The sequence below is a fragment of the Bos indicus genome, chromosome 1, assembly GCF_029378745.1.
Source record: "Bos indicus isolate NIAB-ARS_2022 breed Sahiwal x Tharparkar chromosome 1, NIAB-ARS_B.indTharparkar_mat_pri_1.0, whole genome shotgun sequence".
NCBI lineage: Eukaryota > Metazoa > Chordata > Mammalia > Artiodactyla > Bovidae > Bos > Bos indicus.
In genome coordinates, this window is record NC_091760.1 from 71,575,969 (window position 1) to 71,595,254 (window position 19,286).

Sequence of the window (19,286 nt, forward strand, 5' to 3'; positions counted from 1 at the left end):
TTGTTTCAGGACGTTAAATTTTGAAACAATTTGTTAAACAGCAGCAGATATCTAATATATATTGCATATACAAATACATATTGATCAGAACAGATATTTCACCCATGTACAATTTTGTAACAGTGTGCTTTGGTGGCTTGAAAATATTTGTTCACTGAGTTATGCAAAACATTCCAAATATTGACCATTTCATCATAAAATATTTTAAAAAATAACTATCTGTTAATGTCACCACTAATCTCATCAGAAGATTATTAGATGTGAAAAGAAGGGAAGTGAAAAGCAAAGGAGAAAAGGAAAGATATACTCATTTGAATGCACAGTTCCAAAGAATAGCAAGGAGAGATAAGCCTTCCTCAGTGATCAATGAAAAGAAACAGAGGAAAACAATAGAATGGGAAAGACTAGAGATCTCTTCAAGAAAATTAGAGATATCAAGGAAACATTTCATGCAAAGATGGGCTCGATAAAGGACAGAAATGGTATGGACCTAACAGAAGCAGAAGATATTAAGAAGAGATGGCAAGAATACACAGAAGAACTGTACAAAAAAGATCTTCACGACCCAGATAATCACGATGTTGTGATCGCTCACTTAGAGCCAGATATCCTGGAATGTAAAATCAAGTGGGCCTTAGGAAGCATCACTACGAACAAAGGCAGTGGAGGTGATGGAATTCCAGTGGAGCTATTTCAAATCCTGAAAGATGATGCTGTCAAAGTGTTGCACTCAATATGCCAGTAAATTAGGAAAACTCAGCAGTGGCCACAGGACTGGAAAAGGTCAGTTTTCATTCCAAACCCAAAGAAAGGCAATGCCAAAGAATGCTCAAACTACCACACAATTGCACTCATCTCACACGCTAGTAAAGTAATGCTCAAAATTCTCCAAGCTAGGCTTCAGCAATACATGAACTGTGAACTTCCAGATGTTCAAGCTGGTTTTAGAAAAGGCAGAGGAACCAGAGATCAAATTGCCAACATCTGCTGGATCATCAAAAAAGCAAGAGAGTTCCAGAAAAACATCTATTTCTCCTTTCTTGACTATGCCAAAACCTTTGACTGTGTGGATCAGAATAAACTGTGGAAAATTCTGAAAGAGATGGGAATACCAGACCATCTGATCTGCCTCTTGAGAAACCTGTATGCAGGTCAGGAAGCAACAGATAAACTGGACATGAAACAACAGACTTGTTCCAAATAGGAAAAGGAGTATGTCAAGGCTGTATATTGGCACCATTTTTATTTAACTGATATGCAGAGTACATCATGAGAAACACTGGGCTGGAGGAAGCACAAGCTGGAATCAAGACTGCCAGGAGAAATATCAATAACCTCAGATATGCAGATGACACCACCCTTATGGCAGAAAGTGAAGAAGAACTAAAGAGCCTCTTGATGAAAGTGAAAGTAGAGAGTGAAAAAGTTGGCTTAAAGCTCAACATTCAGAAAACGAAGATCATGGCATCCGGTCCCATCGCTTCATGGCAAGTGGATGGGCAAACAGTGGAAACAGTGGCTGACTTTATTTTGGGGGGCTCCAAAATCACTGCAGATGGTGACTGCAGCCATGAAATTAAAAGACGCTTACTTCTCGGAAGGAAAGTTACAACCAACCTAGACAGCATATTCAAAAGCAGAGACATTACTTTGCCAACAAAGGTCCGTCTAGTCAAGGCTATGGTTTTTCCAGTGGTCATGTATGGATGTGACAGTTGGACTATAAAGAAAGCTGAGTGCTGAAGAATTGATACTTTTGAACTGTGGTGTTGGAGAAGACTCTTGAGAGTCCCTTGGACTGCAAGGAGATCCAACCAGAACATTCTGAAGGAGATCAGCCCTGGGATTTCTTTGGAAGGAAAGATGTTGAAGCTGAAACTCCAATGGTTTCGCCAACTGATGTGAAGAGCTGACTCATTGGAAAAGACCCTGATGCTGGGGAAAATTGAGGACAGGAGGAGAAGGGGACGACAGAAGAAAAGATGATTGGATGGCATCACCGACTCAATGGACATGGGTTTGGGTGGACTCCGGGAGTTGGTGATGGACAGGGAGGCCTGGTGTGCTGCGGTTCATGGGGTCACAAAGAGTCGGACATAACTGAGCGACTGAACTTAACTGAATCTCATTAGAAAGCCTTTAAGTACTAGGAAGCTAACAAGATCACAATCATGGACTTCAACTTTCTAAAATTCTAAGTTCTGCATGAAAGCTGTTTTTTCCTCAAATGACTGGCAACAATTAATGTCAATTGTTTGCCTTGAAGCAGTTAACAGGCTTTGTTCACATTCAAGAAAATGTCTGCCAAATGCCTAACTCTAAATAACTACAGTTTGTCAGTAATCTTTCAAGAAAAATAGCGTTCCATAAAAAAAGCAGCTAGTTTAGGTTTCAACTCAAACACGAATACAAGCGTTTTTCTTTAAAGTAACCAGAGCACTTCAGTATACAGAAGTGCTTTATGTACACATCCTATTTCATCAAAAAGAATAGTTTAAAAATATGGGTCAAGATCAAATGAAATTAATTTTTATTGCTTTGCCAAGAATGTTAATAAGTAAAATTGGCTTTAAAAAAAAAAAAAAAAACCCTGCAAGTATGTATTAGTGAAGAATTCAACAAGTAGCAGCAGTCTGGTGCTACTGTCCTGATTTAATTAAGATGGCAGTAGTTTGACCAATCATTGCTTCTCAACTATCAGCCCAAATGTCAACACTGTGAAAAAGGCAAATAACTTGTTAGTATTATTATGAAAATGGTTCTGTTCTTACAGACCCACTGAAAGGGTATCAGGGACTCTCAGACCACACTTTGAGAAACACACTTTAAATCGATACTACTCCTAAGAAGAAAACAGTTCTCCAAAAACCTTTTCAAAGTTATTATAAGGTCTACTAATGAAAGTTAAGACTGACTTCCTAATTGTATAAAGTCATTCTTATCCCCCACCCTCATCAAACCAGAGGTAAAAGAAAGTCATGTTTCAAATAGAAACTCTCTTGCTTCAAACAGTAAAACAGCATAGAACCCATTTGCTGTAGTCTTCCCCACACAAAGATCCTGCCTTTATTCCTTGCAATAAAGGAAAGAGAAAGCTTCCAAGGGCATTATTCCTGAGCTCTATTACATTTATATGTAAAAAAAAAAAAAAAAAGCAGAAAGCACATATTATTCTTCAATATTCAGACCTTATAGTGCTCTTTCTCCCATCTTTATTTCTGAATCTTCTTCTCATCACTATTTCTGATGCTGGAGAGTACATTCTTTATTTCTTTCTACAGTAAACTCCAAAGCTGCCAGGTTAAAGATCAATCTTAAAACTCCCAACTAACTGGATTTTTCAAATCAAAAGACATGGTTTATATAATTTTCTTCATCTTTTTCTTACAACTTATTTCTTCTTTTAGCCTGCCTACCGACTTCTTATAGACCTATTTTTTGGCATCACTATTCTCAATATACACAATACATATTTCTATGACGCTGTCTACCCAACCGAATCACAACTTCTTCTTCTGGGTTTTGGGTTTCTTTTTAAGTTTTTTTGGCCACACTACATAGCAGGCAAAATTTTAGTTTCTCCATCAGGGATGGAACCTGTGCCTCTAACAGTGGCAAGTGCAGAATCTTAACCACTAGACTGGCAGGGAAGTTCCTTATCTTCTGTAGTTTTAATATACTTCTTAAGGCCTAAAATATCTGGCTCACAAAAGGTAAGTGCTTGTTAAAATAAAATTATACACAATGTTGAGCATCTTTTCATGTGTTTGTTGGCCATCTGTGTGTCTTCTTCGGAGAAATGTCTGTGTAGGTTTTTTGCCCATTTTTGATCGTGTTATTTGTTTTTCTGGTACTGAGCTGCATGTATATTTTGGAGACTAATCCTTTGTCAATTATCTTGTTTGCAATTATTTTCTCTCATTCTAAGGGTTGTCTTTTAATCTTATTTGTTTCCTTTGTTGTGCAAAAGCTTTTAAGTTTAATTAAATCCCCTTTGTATATTTCCATTTTGCTTTTGTTTTTATTTCCATTACTCCAGGAGGTGGCTCAAAGAGGATTTTGCTATGATGTATGTCAAAGACTGTACTGCTGATGTTTTCCTCTAAGAGCTTTATAGCAATGCAAGTCAAAACTATAATGAGGTATCACCTCACACTGGTCAGAATGGTCATCATTAAAAAATCTACAATCAATAAATGCTGGAGAAGATATGAAGAAAAGGGCATCCTCATGCACTGTTGGTGGGAATGTAGATTGATACAGCCACTACGGAGAACAGTACAGATTCCTTAAAAAAACTAGGAACAGAACTACCATGTGACCCAGCAATCCCACTACTGAATATACACCCTGAGAAAACCATAATTGAAAGAAACACATGTACCCCAATATTCCGAGTGAAGTAAGTCAGAAAGAGAAAGACAGATATTGTATATTAATGCATGCATATGGAATCTAGATGTTACTGATGAACCTATTTGCAGGGCAGCAATGGAGACAAAGACATACAGAACAGACTTGTAGACACAGTAGAAGAGGGCAGGACGAACTGAGAGCAGCATGGAAACATACACATCACCATATGTAAAACAGACAGCCAGTGGGCATGTGCTGTGTGACACAGGGAGCTCAACCCAGTGCTCCGTAACTACCTAGAAGGATGGGATGGGGCGGGAGATAGAGGTTCAAGAGAAAGGAAACATATGTGTACCTGTAGCTGATTCATGATGTATGGCAGAAACCAGTACAATATTGTAGAAACCAGTACAATACTGTAAAGCAATTATCCCCCCAACCCAAATTTTTAAAGAATAACAAAATCTGCCTTCCAACGCAGGGGACAAAGGTTCTGTCCTTAGTCGGGGAACTAAGATCCCACATGCCTTGGGGCAACTAAGACCTGATGCAGCCAAATAAGTACAATACAATAATACAATAATAATAATACAAAAATACAATAATAATTTTTGTGTTAAAAAAACTATAATTTTTCTTTAAATCTGATTAAATGTTCTATTTCCTACTATGCACCCCAGACTGATACCATAATTTTTTGCATGGATTAGAGATTATTTTCTCCTTTTTTCAATACAGGAATGGCACTTCTAGAAATTAAATAAGAGTTCCCTGGTGGTTCAGTGGCTAAGACTTTCCGCTCCCAATGCAGGGGACCTGGGTTCAATCCCTGGCCAGGGAACTAGATCCCACATGTGTCAACTAAGAGCTGGTAGAGCCAAATAAATAAATACATTAAAAAAAAAAAAAAGAGTGAAGATATAGTGTATCAAGACAGTAAGGACATGGCAGTCAAATGGGTATTCAAAAAAACAAAACAAAACAAAACAATCAGTCTTTTATCTAATGATAGATTTATTTCCATTATAAGGCAGCAATTCCTTTTGCTTATTTTCCTCCTTTTGGCCTTCTGAAATAGCTATCAACTTTTTAATCTGATTCACTCATCAGAAAGAACCAACTGTGCAACTTGCCTCAGTGGAGTACGGAATTACAAGGTAAGAACTGACTGTACTTTAAATAATAACCTCTGAACAAGCCTTCACATCTTTTGATAGCTTCATTAAAATCCTGAAGACAACAATAAAGGCAAATAAAGCTAGGAAAAAAAGGTAAACTTACCACCAAACAAAGGTTCTGGTTCCACCAGTATTTCTTGCTTTTGAGGAATTGGGGCACGAACTTCCTCTCTATTAAGAAAAAAGAATAAGTGGGAAAATATCCAAATGAAAACTGTTTTCTGCTACCTATTCTCACTGTAATTATTATGAATACATTCAAATTAACAAGTAAAATGAACAACAGACTTAGTGACTTTAAGGAACCACATTAAATTATGACAAGTGATTGTTGGGTGATTTCCAAATAGAGATCAACTGGGACAAGGTACCTGGCATAGACAGAGCAAATGGGCTTAAGGAAAGAGAACAAACATAAAAATAAAAGATACTGTGCCTTTCCTCTTAAGTTCCCTACCCTAAATTCTTAAGGAAAAAGAACACAGGAAATTTATACACACACAAAAAAAGTTCAGGAATAAATTAATGGAAAAATATGAGCTTAATAAAAGCAATATTACATCACCACTACATCAAATAGAGAATTAAAACACAGATATATTAATATAAGTTTAAACAGGCAGTTAATTTTATGCTAGTTATGATGGAGCTAAAGTAAGTAGTTGCTGTTTTGTTGTTTAGTCACTAAGTCATGTCCAACTCTTTTGTGATCCCATGGACTGTAGCCTGCCAGGTTCCTCCAACCACGGGACTTCCCGGCAAGAATACTGGAGTAGGTTGTCATTTTCTTTTCCAGGGGATCTTCCTGACCCAGGGATCAAACTGCATGTCCTGTGTTAGCAGGCGATTCTTTACCACTGAGTCACCAGGGAAGTCCAACCTAGGCAGTACTTTTGGATTATTCATTAAAGAGACACTAATAACAGGAAAAAACACTCATCTTTTAAAAGCCTATAAATTCTTCAGAGTTTACCTCCAGAGGGTTTACTAATAATCCATCTCTTCTAGTAAACAATACTCATTTAGATATGCTGTAAAAATGGTACATATCTCTTTAAATGTCATTTAGTTATTTGAGCTTTAACTCAACTACAAAACTCTGCTGATTAATGTTCATAGCATGTAGTAAGTTCCAAATTTAATATGTTCCTCTTAAATGTTAATTTAACTTAGGCCAATGTTTTTCATTCAGGTGTTTCTATAGTAATAACTGAGCTTAAGGCTCTGTTTTTGACACCTAAAAGTTGAAACATCAAAACATGCTATTTAATGAAGTATCAATACTCATTTGTCAACAAAAACTAACATACTGTAAATAAAAAAGAACTAGTCAGACAAATGGAGAAGGCAATGGCACCCCACTCCACTACTCTTGCCTGGAAAATCCCATGGACGGAGGAGCCTGGTGGGCTGCAGTCCATGGGGTTGCTGGGAGTCGGGCAAGACTGAGCGACTTCACTTTCACTTTACACTTTCATGCACTGAAGGAAATGGCAACCCACTCCAGTGTTCTTGCCTGGAGAATCCCAGGGACGGTGGAGCCTGGTGGGCTGCCGTCTCTGGGGTAGCACAGAGTCGGACACGACTGAAGCGACTTAGCAGCAGCAGTCAGACAAAGAAATCTACAATAAGCCAAATGAGTGAAGCATAAATGATAATTTAGTATTACGTTATGAACTCTTTCCTACTGGATTTCAGTCACTGCTCACAAACAGAACTGCAATACTCTGAAGAAACAGACATGTGTCTCTAAGAAGAAGCTCTATTAAATCTCTTTCACCAAAGAAGAATAGGCCATTATCTTAAGAAAAAGATATCTTAACAGACAACTTTTACCTGAATAGATCTTTCCATCATTGGTATACTTTACTTTACATTTTATGTGAAAGTGTGTGCGTGTACAGAATTATCTCAATCTAAGGCTTCCAAGGGAACATTTCATGCAAAGATGGGCTTGATAAAGGACAGAAATGGTATGGACCTAACAGAAGCAGAAGATATTAAGAAGAGATGGCAAGAATACACAGAAGAAATATACAAAAAAGATCTTCACGACCCAGATAATCATGATGGTGTGATCACTGACCTAGAGCCAGACATCCTGCAATGTGAAGTCAAGTGGGCCTTAGAAAGCATCACTAGGAACAAAGCTAGTGGAGGTGATGGAATTCCCGTGGAGCTATTTCAAATCCTGAAAGATGATGCTGTGAAAGTGCTGCACTCAATATGCTAGCAAATTTGGAAAACTCAGCAGTGGCCACAGGACTGGAAAAGGTCAGTTTTCATTCCAATCCCAAAGAAAGGCAATGCCAAAGAATGCTCAAACTTGCACACAATTGCACTCATCTCACACGCTAGTAAAGTAATGCTCAAAATTCTCCAAACCAGGCTTCAGCAATATGTGAACCGTGAACTTCCTGATGTTCAAGCTGGTTTTAGAAAAGGCAGAGGAACCAGAGATCAAATTGCCAACATCCTCTGGATCATGGAAAAAGCAAGAGAGTTCCAGAAAAACATTTATTTCTGCTTTCTTGACTATGCCAAAGCCTTTCACTGTGTGGATCAGAATAAACTGTGGAAAATTCTGAAAGAGCTGGGAATACCAGACCACCTGACCTGCCTCTTGAGAAATTTGTATGCAGGTCAGGAAGCAACAGTTAGAACTGGACGTGGAACAACAGACTGGTTCCAAATAGGGAAAGGAGTACGTCAAGGCTGTATACTGTCACCCTCCTTATGTAACTTATATGCAGACTACATCATGAGAAACGCTGGACTAGAAGAAGCACAAGCTGGAATCAAGATTGCCAGGAGAAATATCAATAACCTCAGATAGGCAGATGATACCACCCTTATGGCAGAAATGAAGAGGAACTAAAAAGCCTCTTGATGAAAGTGAAAGTGGAGAGTGAAAAGGTTGGCTTAAAGCTCAACATTCAGAAAACGAAGATCACGGCATCCGGTCCCATCACTTCATGGCAAATAGATGGGGAAACAGTGTCAGACTTTATTTTTTGGGGCTCTAAAATCACTGCAGATGGTGACTGCAGCCATGAAATTAAAAGACACTTACCCCTTGGAAGGAAAGTTATGACCAACCTAGATAGCATATTCAAAAGCAGAGACATTACTTTGCCAACAAAGTCAAGTCTAGTCAAGGCTATGGTTTTTCCTGTGGTCATGTATGGATGTGAGAGTTGGACTGTGAAGAAGGCTGAGTGCCGAAGAATTGATGCTTTTGAACTGTGGTGTTGGAGAAGACTCTTGAGAGTCCCTTGGACTGCAAGGAGATCCAACCAGTCCATTCTGAAGGAGATCAGCCTGGGAGTTCTTTGGAAGGAATGATGCTAAAGCTGCAACTCCAGTACTTTGGCCACATCATGCGAAGAGTTGACTCATTGGAAAAGACTCTGATGCTGGGAGGGATTGGGGGCAGGAGGAGAAGGGGACGACAGAGGATGAGATGGCTGGATGGCATCACTGACTTGATGGACGTGAGTCTGGGTGAACTCCAGGAGCTGGTGATGGACAGGGAGGCCTGGCGTGCTGCGATTCATGGAGTCGCAATGAGTCGGACATGACTGAGCGACTGAACTGAAGGCTTCCTGGTAGCTCAGCCGGTAAAGAATCTGTCTGCAATGCAGGAGACCCCAGTTTGATTCCTGGGTTGGGAAGATCTCCTGGAGAAGGGATAGGCTACCCACTCCAATATTCTTGGGTGTCCCTGGTGGCTAGGCTGGTAAAGAATCCGCTTGCAATTCAGGACACCTGGGTTTGATCCCTGGGTTGGAAGATACCTGGAGAAGGAAACGGCTACCGACTCCAGTATTCTGACCTGGAGAATTCCATGGACTGCATACTCCATGGGGTCGCAAAGAGCTGGACACAACTGAGCAACTTTCACACAGAAGGCAATTTACTTACTCAAGAAACAAGTCTTAAATCTGATGAAATATATCAATTAGGGCCATGGCTTAATTAGTAGTCCTTATACAGAAAGACATATTTTAGGTTATCTATTCCAAGACTGCTGGCTACCTAATGAAATGGAAGAATGGAACAGAAGGTGAACTGTATAGAAAGAAAACCTGTTAAGAAAGTAGGCTATGGTGTTAGTCACTCAGTTGTGCCTGACTCTTTGAGACCCCATGGAGCACACCAGGCTCATCTGTTCAGGGGATTCTCCAGGCAAGAATACTGGAGTGGACTGCTATTCCCTTCTCCAGGGGATCTTTCCCACCCAGGGATCAAACCTGGGTCTCCTGCACTACAGGCAGATTCTTTACCATTTGAGCAACTGACACTGGCTTAGGAAGTAGGTGCCACTATCAAATGCTAATCAATTAGTAATACAAATAATCTAAGCCAAATTATAATGTAATTCAGTAGGAAAAGACATTCATTAATCAAAAGTATTTTTAAGTACAATTAAGAAAACATGTTTTAAACAGTGAAGACTGATATGTCAGCTATGAATACCTGTTATAAACTAAATCATATTTTCATATTGATTTCCATTAAAGATTTCAGTTATGTTGGTGGAGATTGGATTACTGAACTTGAAATAAAAAGCCAATACAGATAGGAAAAAACTTCGTAAGATACAAATAAAAAATTTTAAAGTTCACACTTTGTGGGAAAATAGTATATTACTCTAGAATCTAGAACTAGATTTAAAAAAAAAAAAGCAATCATGTCCTGGGATGTTTCTGTGGCTTTTTAAATCTAATTTAGTAAATATAAAATCCACACCTTTGGCCTATTCTATTTAAGGGGATCCCTTCTGTCTAGTATCTCATGTTGTAAACATTAAAGAGTTATAAAGGGCTATCTGTATTAAAATCTTATTTAAGGGTATTTGAAATTTTGATTCAAAAATCAACGTATTTTCCAAAGACTACTGGAATTTTGCCTAACAGATATTCATTTTAAACTCTCCTTGGTATCAAACGTAAAGGGCGGAAAACATCAACGTACTTATCATTTGTCACTATTCTCCATATATTACAGTTCTATATGCTGAAGGTGCTTCTAAAGATTAGATACCTATAGTTATTTAAGGCATAAAGGATTAGAATTTTTTTCAAAAAATTTTCATGACAATTCAAAACTTTCCTGGGACAATGTAGGAAAATCTAAAAATGGGAGATCTGACCTTTATTGGGCTCTACTTGCATATCTGCTACTTAATTGCCGCATAGCTTGGGGAAATGGCTATACTTCAGCTTCCTGTGTAAAACATGGAAAATAATACCCACCTATAGGATTCTTCTGAGGATTAAATAATAGACTTGACAGTGCTCTAGAGAATTTAAAGCACATAAGTATAAAAATGTCACCTGATACATTCAGATGCTTTCAACTTTTTATTTGTTCAAAATAGAGAATTAATCTAATTGACAAAAACGTAACTGCTCAATGTTGGCAGCAGGTAGCTCCTAATAATAAATATTAAATTCATACTCTGTGTGTGGTCTGACAGTGGAGACACTTGCTGAACTGGTACTGGGCTCTTCAGCGATTCCTCCACCATCCAAAAACATAGTGACTGCCATCTCCAGATTATTGTTGCAGGCTTCAAGCATATGTTTCCCTACACTTTCACTTGCACCTGAAATAGTATAAAAACAAGAAAAAAGTTAAACAAAGACATCTTCTTACATTCAATTCACATTAGAAGACAGAATGCCCAAGGAAATTAATAGTACTTTCCCGCTTTAGAATGTTTTTTTAATTAATTTATTTTTAAGTTGAAGGATAATTGCTTTACAGAATTTTGTTGTTTTCTGTCAAACCTCAACATGAATCAGCCATAGGTATACCTATGTCCCCGCCCTCTTGAATGTCCCTCCCATCTCCCTCCCCATCCCACCCCTCTAGGTTGATACAGAGCCCCTGTTTGAGTTCCCTGAGACATACAGCAAATTCTCATTGGGTACCTATTTTACACATGGTAATGTAAGTTTCCATGTTACTCTCCCCATAAATCTCACCCTCTCCTCCCCTTTCCCGTGTCCTTAGGTCTACTCTCTCTGTCTGTTTCTCCACTGCTGCCCTGCAAATAAATTCTTTGGTACCATCTTTCTAGATTTCATATATATGCATTAGTATATGATATTCATCTTTCTCATTCTGACTTACTTCACTCTGTATAACAGGCTCCAGGTTCATCTACCTCATTAGAACTGACTCAAACAAGTTCCTTTTTATAGCTGAGTAATATTCCATTGTGTGTATGTACCACAACTTCTGTATCCATTTATCTGTCAATGGACATCTAGGTTGCTCCCATGTTCTAGCTACTATAAACTGTGCTGCAATGAACATTGATGTGTCTTTTTCAATTTTGGTTTCCTCAGCATATATGCCTAGGAGTGGGACTGCTGGGTCATATGGTGGTTCTATTCCTAGTTTTTTTAAGGAATCTCCATACCATCTTCCATAGTGGCTGTATCAATTTACATTCCCACCAACAGTGCAAGAGGGTTCCCTTTTCTCCACAGCCTTTCCAGCAGGTACTGTTTGTAGACCTTTTGATGATGGCCATTCTGACCAGGAGAATGACCATTATGGCAGAAAGCAAAGAAGAACTAAAGAGCCTCTTGATGAAAGTGAAAGAGGAGAGTGAAAAAGTTGGCTTAAACTAAACATTCAGAAAACTAAGATCATGGCATCCTGTCTGATCACTTCAAGGCAAATAGATGGCAAATGGAAACAGTGAGAGACTTTTATTTTCTTGGGCTCCAAAATCACTGCAGATGGTGACTGCAGCCATGAAATTAAGATGCTTGCTCCTTGGAAGAAAAGCTATGACCAACCTAGATGGCATATTAAAAAGCAGAGACATTACTTTGCCAACAAAGGTCCGTCTAGACAAAGCTATGGTTTTTCCAGTAGTCACGTATAGATGTGAGAGTTGGACCATAAAGAAAGCTGAGCGCCAAAGAATTGATGCTTCTGAACTGTGGTGTTGGAGAAGACTCTTGAGAGTCCCTTGGACTGCAAGGAGCTCCAACCAGTTCATCCTAAAGGAAATCGGTCCTGAATACTCATTGGAAGGACTGATGCTGAAGCTGAAACTTCAATATTTTGGCCCCTCGATGCGAAAAACTGACTCATTGGAAAAGACTCTGATGCTGAGAAAGACTGAAGGCAGGAAGAGAAGGGGACAACAGAGGATGAGATGGTAGGATGGCATCACCAACTCAATGGACATTGAGTTTGAGCAAGCTCCAGGAGTTGGTGGACAGGGAATCCTGGCATGCTGCAGTCCATGGGGTCGCAAAGAATCGGACACAACTAAGTGACTAATTCTGACCAGTGTGAGGTGATATCTCATTGTAGTTTTGATTTGCACTTTTCTAATAATGAGCGATACTGAGCATCTTTTCATGTGTTTGTTATTCTGAGTTGTCTTTTCACCTTGCCTACAGTTTCCTTTGTTGTGCAAAAGCTTTTAAGTTTAATCAGGTTCCACTTGTTTACTTTTGTTTTTATTTCCATTATTCTAGGAGATGGGTCACAGAGGATCTTGCTTTTTTCTTTAAATAATTATTTAATTCTACACTGTTGCCTGATTAGTGTGAAATATACAGAACTAGAAAAGAAAACAGCAACATTAAAATGTAGTCTTCATAATAAAACAAAAACTAAATAAAGCGTTTATTTGCTATCTCTTTAAATAAACCAACTATATATTCAATATTTGTTAATCAACTGAAAAATAAAATGAAACATATCCTAGAAAGTTAGAACTACTTCATTAGAAAAAATGCAGTTCAGTTAGCAATTTCTATTTCTAACAGAAAGGAAGCATTTTCGTAATAATGGGAGAGGAGATGCTACATTTTTTGTCAAAGATATAATTAAATCAAAATCTGCTACGAAATGCCAATCTTCATCATTTAAAACTGGTCCTATCACACAGTTACTCATTTATTTGTACAGTAAAGCAAACATAATCTGTTTGACGCAATGTAAATTGGTAAAGCCCTTTAAGAAATCAATTTTTAAAAAATATTTATTTACTTGGCTGCACTGGGTCTTAGTTGTGTGACATGAGATCTTTGATCTTTGTTGTGGAATGCAGAATCTTTAGTTGAAGTATACGAACTCTTAGTTGCAGCATTTGGGATCTAGTTCCCTGAACAAGGATCAAACCTGGGCCCCCTATATTGGGAGCACAGAGTCTTAGCCAGTGGGTCACCAGGGAAGTCCTAAGAAATCAATTTTATAAGATGTTATCAGCAAACATAAAAATACCTTTTACAATTTTTGACCCAGTTATTTGAACTTGTAGTCTAGATAAACCTACATAAATCTATACAAATCTAAATAATCTATATAAATCTAGTCTAAATAAATCTATATAAAATACACACATAACCATGTCTATATACATGTCCAATATAACTTCAGTTAATACCGAAAAACTGGACAACATAAATGGCTAACAGCAGTAGAATCTAAATTGTAAATCTATTTGGTGGGACATTCTGTGAGCATTAAAAAGCATCTCAGGTCACAAGGAACTATATTCAATATCCTATAATAAACCACAATGGAAAAGAAAAAAAAAAGCATCTCAGACTTTCCATTCGAGATGATTTTCTTTCTACCTGAATTTTGTCCCTTAGAGTTTCCTCCAGCCAAGACTGATGGTGTGTTGGTTTTTTGTTTTTGATCTGATAACACCTTTTATTTTGCCATTGTTCCTGAAAGTTTCAGTGGATATTCTATTTTAAGGCTGACAGTTATTTTTTCCCAGTACACTGAAGATAGCATTCCGGTGTCTTCTGGCTTCTGCTACTGCTTGTGGGAAGTAAGCTGCCAGACTAAAGAAAAACATTTTTATAGCAATCTGTTGTTTCTCTCTAGTTGCTTTTAAGATCTTCTCTGTCTTTGGTCTTCAGTAGTTTCACTCTGATTTGCTGGGGCTGACTTTATTTATCCTTCTTATGATTCATTGAACTTCAACCATAAAGACTTATCTTTTATCAATTCTGAAAAATTCTCAGACATTTTCTTTTAAGGGTCTTAGCTGAGGCATGCATCGACCTTCTGTTGCAGTGTCCCCTGCACTGGAAGACTGATTTCTTAACCACTGGACCAGGGAAGTCCCTGCCAATTTGTCTTTGACCTGTTCACGAGCTTTTGTGTTGTGCTATAACCAGATGCATCTGACTCTTTGCAACGCCACGGACTGTAGCCCACCAGGCTCCTCTGTCCATGGGATTTTTCAGGCAATAATATTGGAGTGGGTTGCAATTTCCTTCTCCAGGGGATCTTCCTAACCCAGGGATCAAACTTGCACCTCCTGCATTGCAGGCAGATTCTTTACCATAGTGCCACCTGGGAAGCCCTCATGAACTTTTAGTTTTAATTTTTTATAACTAGAAGTTCTGGGTTTTTTCTAATCTGATTGGTCATGTTTCAGAGACCCTTACTTCATACTCTTACTTTGATCTTTTTCCTTTATTCTAATAAATTAATCAAACTTCGAGGAATTACAAAGACAAAAGATAAACTACCTGCAGTCTCTAGTGGTCACTGTCTCTTGTTTCTGCTGGCTCTTGCCCACTGTGCCATGGTTTTTTGTGCATTTTGTGATTTTTCTGAATGTGATCTCAAGTGGCTTAGAATTTTAATCTGTAGATTTATGAAGCCTGGGTTGAAGGTACACCCCTTCTCAGAGAGGATGATTTAACAGATTTTGTAAAGTACCTGAGGGTACTACCAAACAGGGGCTATTTAAAATACATTCTTGACCTGAAGTTTTATATGACCACATGGGAAATGTGACCTTGTAAGAGCCTTTGCTATAAATTCTCAGTGAAGATATCTCCTACCACTCCCCAAATGCAAAGGTTCCAGTGTCGTGAATGGAAGAGGTCTCCTTGCAGATTCTTCTCCTTAGAAGGCAACAGGCTTGTTTCCTGTGCCCTATGAGGCTATCAAAAGAGAAATTTAAAGCCGTCCAGTTTGGGCACATTCAACCAGGGTGAAAGCTTAAACCTAGCTAACATCTCATTCCCAATTTCATTTAATATTTAAGCTTCTGAATATTCTTTATTTCCTTGCCAGCCAGTGAGGCATCTTGAAAGATTTTTAAAAATAAATATTTAAGTCAAGTCTTTAACTCTTCTTACCTAGATTACTACAATAGGCTCCTAAATGATCATCATTCCATTTTCCACCTTGCTGCTGAGGTTATGTTCTAATATACAAGTGTAATTATCACACATAAATACAAACACAAATACACACAAATGGCTTAAAATTCTTTAATGGCTCTCTGACACCTACAGTATAAATTTCAAAGTCCTTATGATCTGGCAAGTCCTTTGTGATCAGACCTCAGCCTATCTCTCTGGCTTTGCCTCTCCTCTTCACCATCTTACAAATTCAGTATTGCCACACCAAATTACATGCTTGGAAAGTCTTTATTCTCCTTATCTCCTCCTTCATCCAGTTCATGCACACTCAAGAATCACTGTAAGCATTACTTTTGTCAATTCCTGTGCTGAGCATTCTCTATACTACCTCCTCCCCACTCTCACCGCTGTGATACTCTACTACATATGTGGATATACTACTAAGCATTAAATGCTTGTTTACTTTCTGTTTCCTCCAGAAGAGCAGGAGCTTCTTGAATTCATTTCTGTCTTGGTATCCCCAGCCCTAGTATTGTTGTTTGCTTGCATGTTACCAACATCCAGTAGGCTTAGAACTATCTCATAGTACTTCAGCTAACCAGTTAGTACACTGGGAAAGAAGTGCCAGACTTCAATCAAAAAAGCCTTCTATATCCTTTGAATTTTTTTTTTTTCGTGGCCAAGCCAAATGTTTGCAAGATCTAAGTTCCCCAACCAGGGACTGAACCAGGGTCCTGGCAGTGAAAGCACTGGATCCTAACCACTGGACTGCCAGAGAATTCCTCTATTCTTTGAATTTTAAACCACATATATTTGTTTTAAACTTCCCTTATAAAAGTGATATGGTTACACTGTGGAAATCACTAACAGCAAGTGGGTATTTAGGAAAAATGAACTTAAGATAAAACTTCCACTTAAAGCGTCACATACAAATTTTTTAAATGGTATTACCAAGGGAACATTTCATGCAAAGATGGGCTCAATAAAGGACAGAAATGGTATGGACCTAACAGAAGCAGAAGAGATTAAGAAGAGGTGGCAAGAATACACAGAAGAACTGTACAAAAAAGATCTTCACGACTCAGATAAGCACGATGGTGTGATCACTCATCTAGAGCCAGACATCCTGCAATGTGAAGTCAAGTGGGCCTTAGAAAGCATCACTACGAACAAAGCTAGTGGAGGTGATGGAATTCCCGTGGAGCTATTTCAAATCCTGAAAGATGCTGCTGTGAAAGTGCTGCACTCAATATGCCAGCAAATTTGGAAAACTCAGCAGTGGCCACAGGACTGGAAAAGGTCAGTTTTCATTCCAAACCCAAAGAAAGGCAATGCCAAAGAATGCTCAAACTACCACACAATTGCACTCATCTCACATGCTAGTAAAGTAATGCTCAAAATTCTCCAAGCCAAGCTTCAGCAGTACGTGAACCGTGAACTTCCTGATGTTCAAGCTGGTTTTACAAAAGGCAGAGGAACCAGAGATCAAATTGCCAAATTCCAACATCTGCTGGATCCAGAAAAACATCTATTTCTGCTTTATTGACTATGCCAAAGCCTTTGACTGTGTGGATCACAATAGACTGTGGAAAATTCTTCAAGAGATGGGAATACCAGACCGCCTGATCTGCCTCTTGAGAAATCTGCATGCAGGTCAGGAAGCAACAGTTAGAACTGGACATGGAACAACAGACTGGTTCCAAATAGGAAAAGGAGTACGTCAAGGCTGTATATTATCACCCTGCTTATTTAACTTATATACAGAGTACATCATAAGAAACACTGGACTGGAAGAAGCACAAGCTGGAATCAAGATTGCTGGGAGAAATATCAATAACCTCAGATATGCAGATGACAGCACCCTTATGGCAAAAAGTGAAGAGGAACTAAAAAGCCTCTTGATGAAAGTAGAGAGTGAAAAAGTTGGTTTAAAGCTCAACATTCAGAAAACGAAGATCATGGCATCCGGTCCCATCACTTCATGGGAAATAGATGGGGAAACAGTGGAAACAGTGTCAGACTTTATTTTTTTGGGCTCCAAAATCACTGCAGATGGTGACTGCAGCCATGAAATTAAAAGATGCTTACTCCTTGGAAGGAAAGTTATGACCAACCTAGATAGCATATTCAAAAGCAGAGACATTACTTTGCCAACAAAGGTCCGTCTAGTAAGGCTATGGTTTTTCCTGTGGTCATGTATGGATGTGAGAGTTGGACTGTGAAGGCTGAGTGCCAAATAATTGATGCTTTTAAACTGTGGTGTTGGAGAAGACTCTTGAGAGTCCCTTGGACTGCAAGGAGATCCAACCAGTCCATCCTAAAGGAGATCAGCCCTGGGATTTCTTTGGAGGGAATGATGCTAAAGCTGAAACTCCAGTACTTTGGCTACCTCATGCGAAGAGTTGACTCATTGGAAAAGACTCTGATGCTGGGAGGGATTGGGGGCAGGAGGAGAAGGGGACGACAGAGGATGAGATGGCTAGATGGCATCACTGACTCAATGGACGTGAGTCTGAGTGAACTCCGGGAGTTTGTGATGGACAGGGAGGCCTAGCGTGCTGCGATTCATGGGGTTTCGAAGAGTCGGACACAACTGAGCGACTGAACTGAACTGATCTCAATATAAAGTGATAATCATAAGCTACAAAAAATCGTCAGATGATAAAGTAGCTAAAGCTCTGTCACAAAGCTGACAAATACACATCTAAGATGCTAGTTAAAAAAAAAAAAGAACTTCCCTGGTGGCCCAGACAGTAAAGAATTCACCTGCAATGCAGGAGATCTGGGTTCAAATTCTGGGTTAGGAAGATCCCCTGGGGGAGGGAATGGCTACCCACTCCAGTACTCTTGCTCAGGAAATCCCAAGGACAGAGGAGCCGGGGGCGGGGGGGTACAGTCCATGGAGTCACAAAGAGTCGGACACAACTGAGCAACTAACACTTTCCCTTTCCCTGGTGGTCCAGTGGTTAAGAATCCACCTGCCAGTGCAGGGGACACAGATTCAATCCCTGGTCTGGAAGGATCCCACATGCCACAGAGCAACTAAGCCCTCTGTGCCATTTCCTCCAGCTGCAGATGTCTTTGTAACCAAGGCAGAGCCTTTGGTGGCACTTTATAATGCCATGTCTTTGCATGATATGGAGAGTGGTAGCAGTCACATCAGTCCCCTCATTTTTCTTGACAATATACCAAATACCCACCTGCTAAGTTGTGACCCCCCTTCCTCACTCTGAAGTAGATACAGGAACAGACACTACTTTTCCACAAGGCTTTATCACTATCCTTGTCTCTGTTAGTTCTTCTATCTTACAGCCTTTGGATACTCACTCAACTGGCCAGTTCTTACTTTTCTCAAACCAGTTCTCTCCCCTTAAATTCTTAGGCTAAACCAAAAGTTCTCAAGTTCTAAACTACATATAAAATAGATAAACAACAGGCCTTACTGTATAGCATAGGAAACTACATTCAATATCTTGTAATAAACATAATGGAAGAGAATATGAAAAAACAATATGTATAACTGAATCACTTTGGTGTACACTAACTACACTGCAAAAATTAACTATACTTCAATAAAAAGTAATTTTTAAATAAGTTC

At 38.9% G+C, this 19,286-nt stretch overlaps 1 protein-coding gene across 2 annotated transcripts in view; it reads right to left on the reverse strand.

The window, feature by feature from the left end:
- The window catches only part of UBXN7 (UBX domain protein 7), a 60,113-nt gene that overhangs the window by 27,471 nt on the left and 13,356 nt on the right, over positions 1-19,286 (reverse strand). For both annotated transcript variants that reach the window (XM_070789158.1, XM_070789166.1), the window contains 2 exons: positions 10,998-11,145; positions 5,638-5,705 (listed from right to left, as the gene is read on the reverse strand). In XM_070789158.1, the coding sequence (XP_070645259.1) occupies positions 5,638-5,705; positions 10,998-11,145 (216 nt within the window). The remainder of the gene's footprint in view (positions 1-5,637; positions 5,706-10,997; positions 11,146-19,286) is intronic.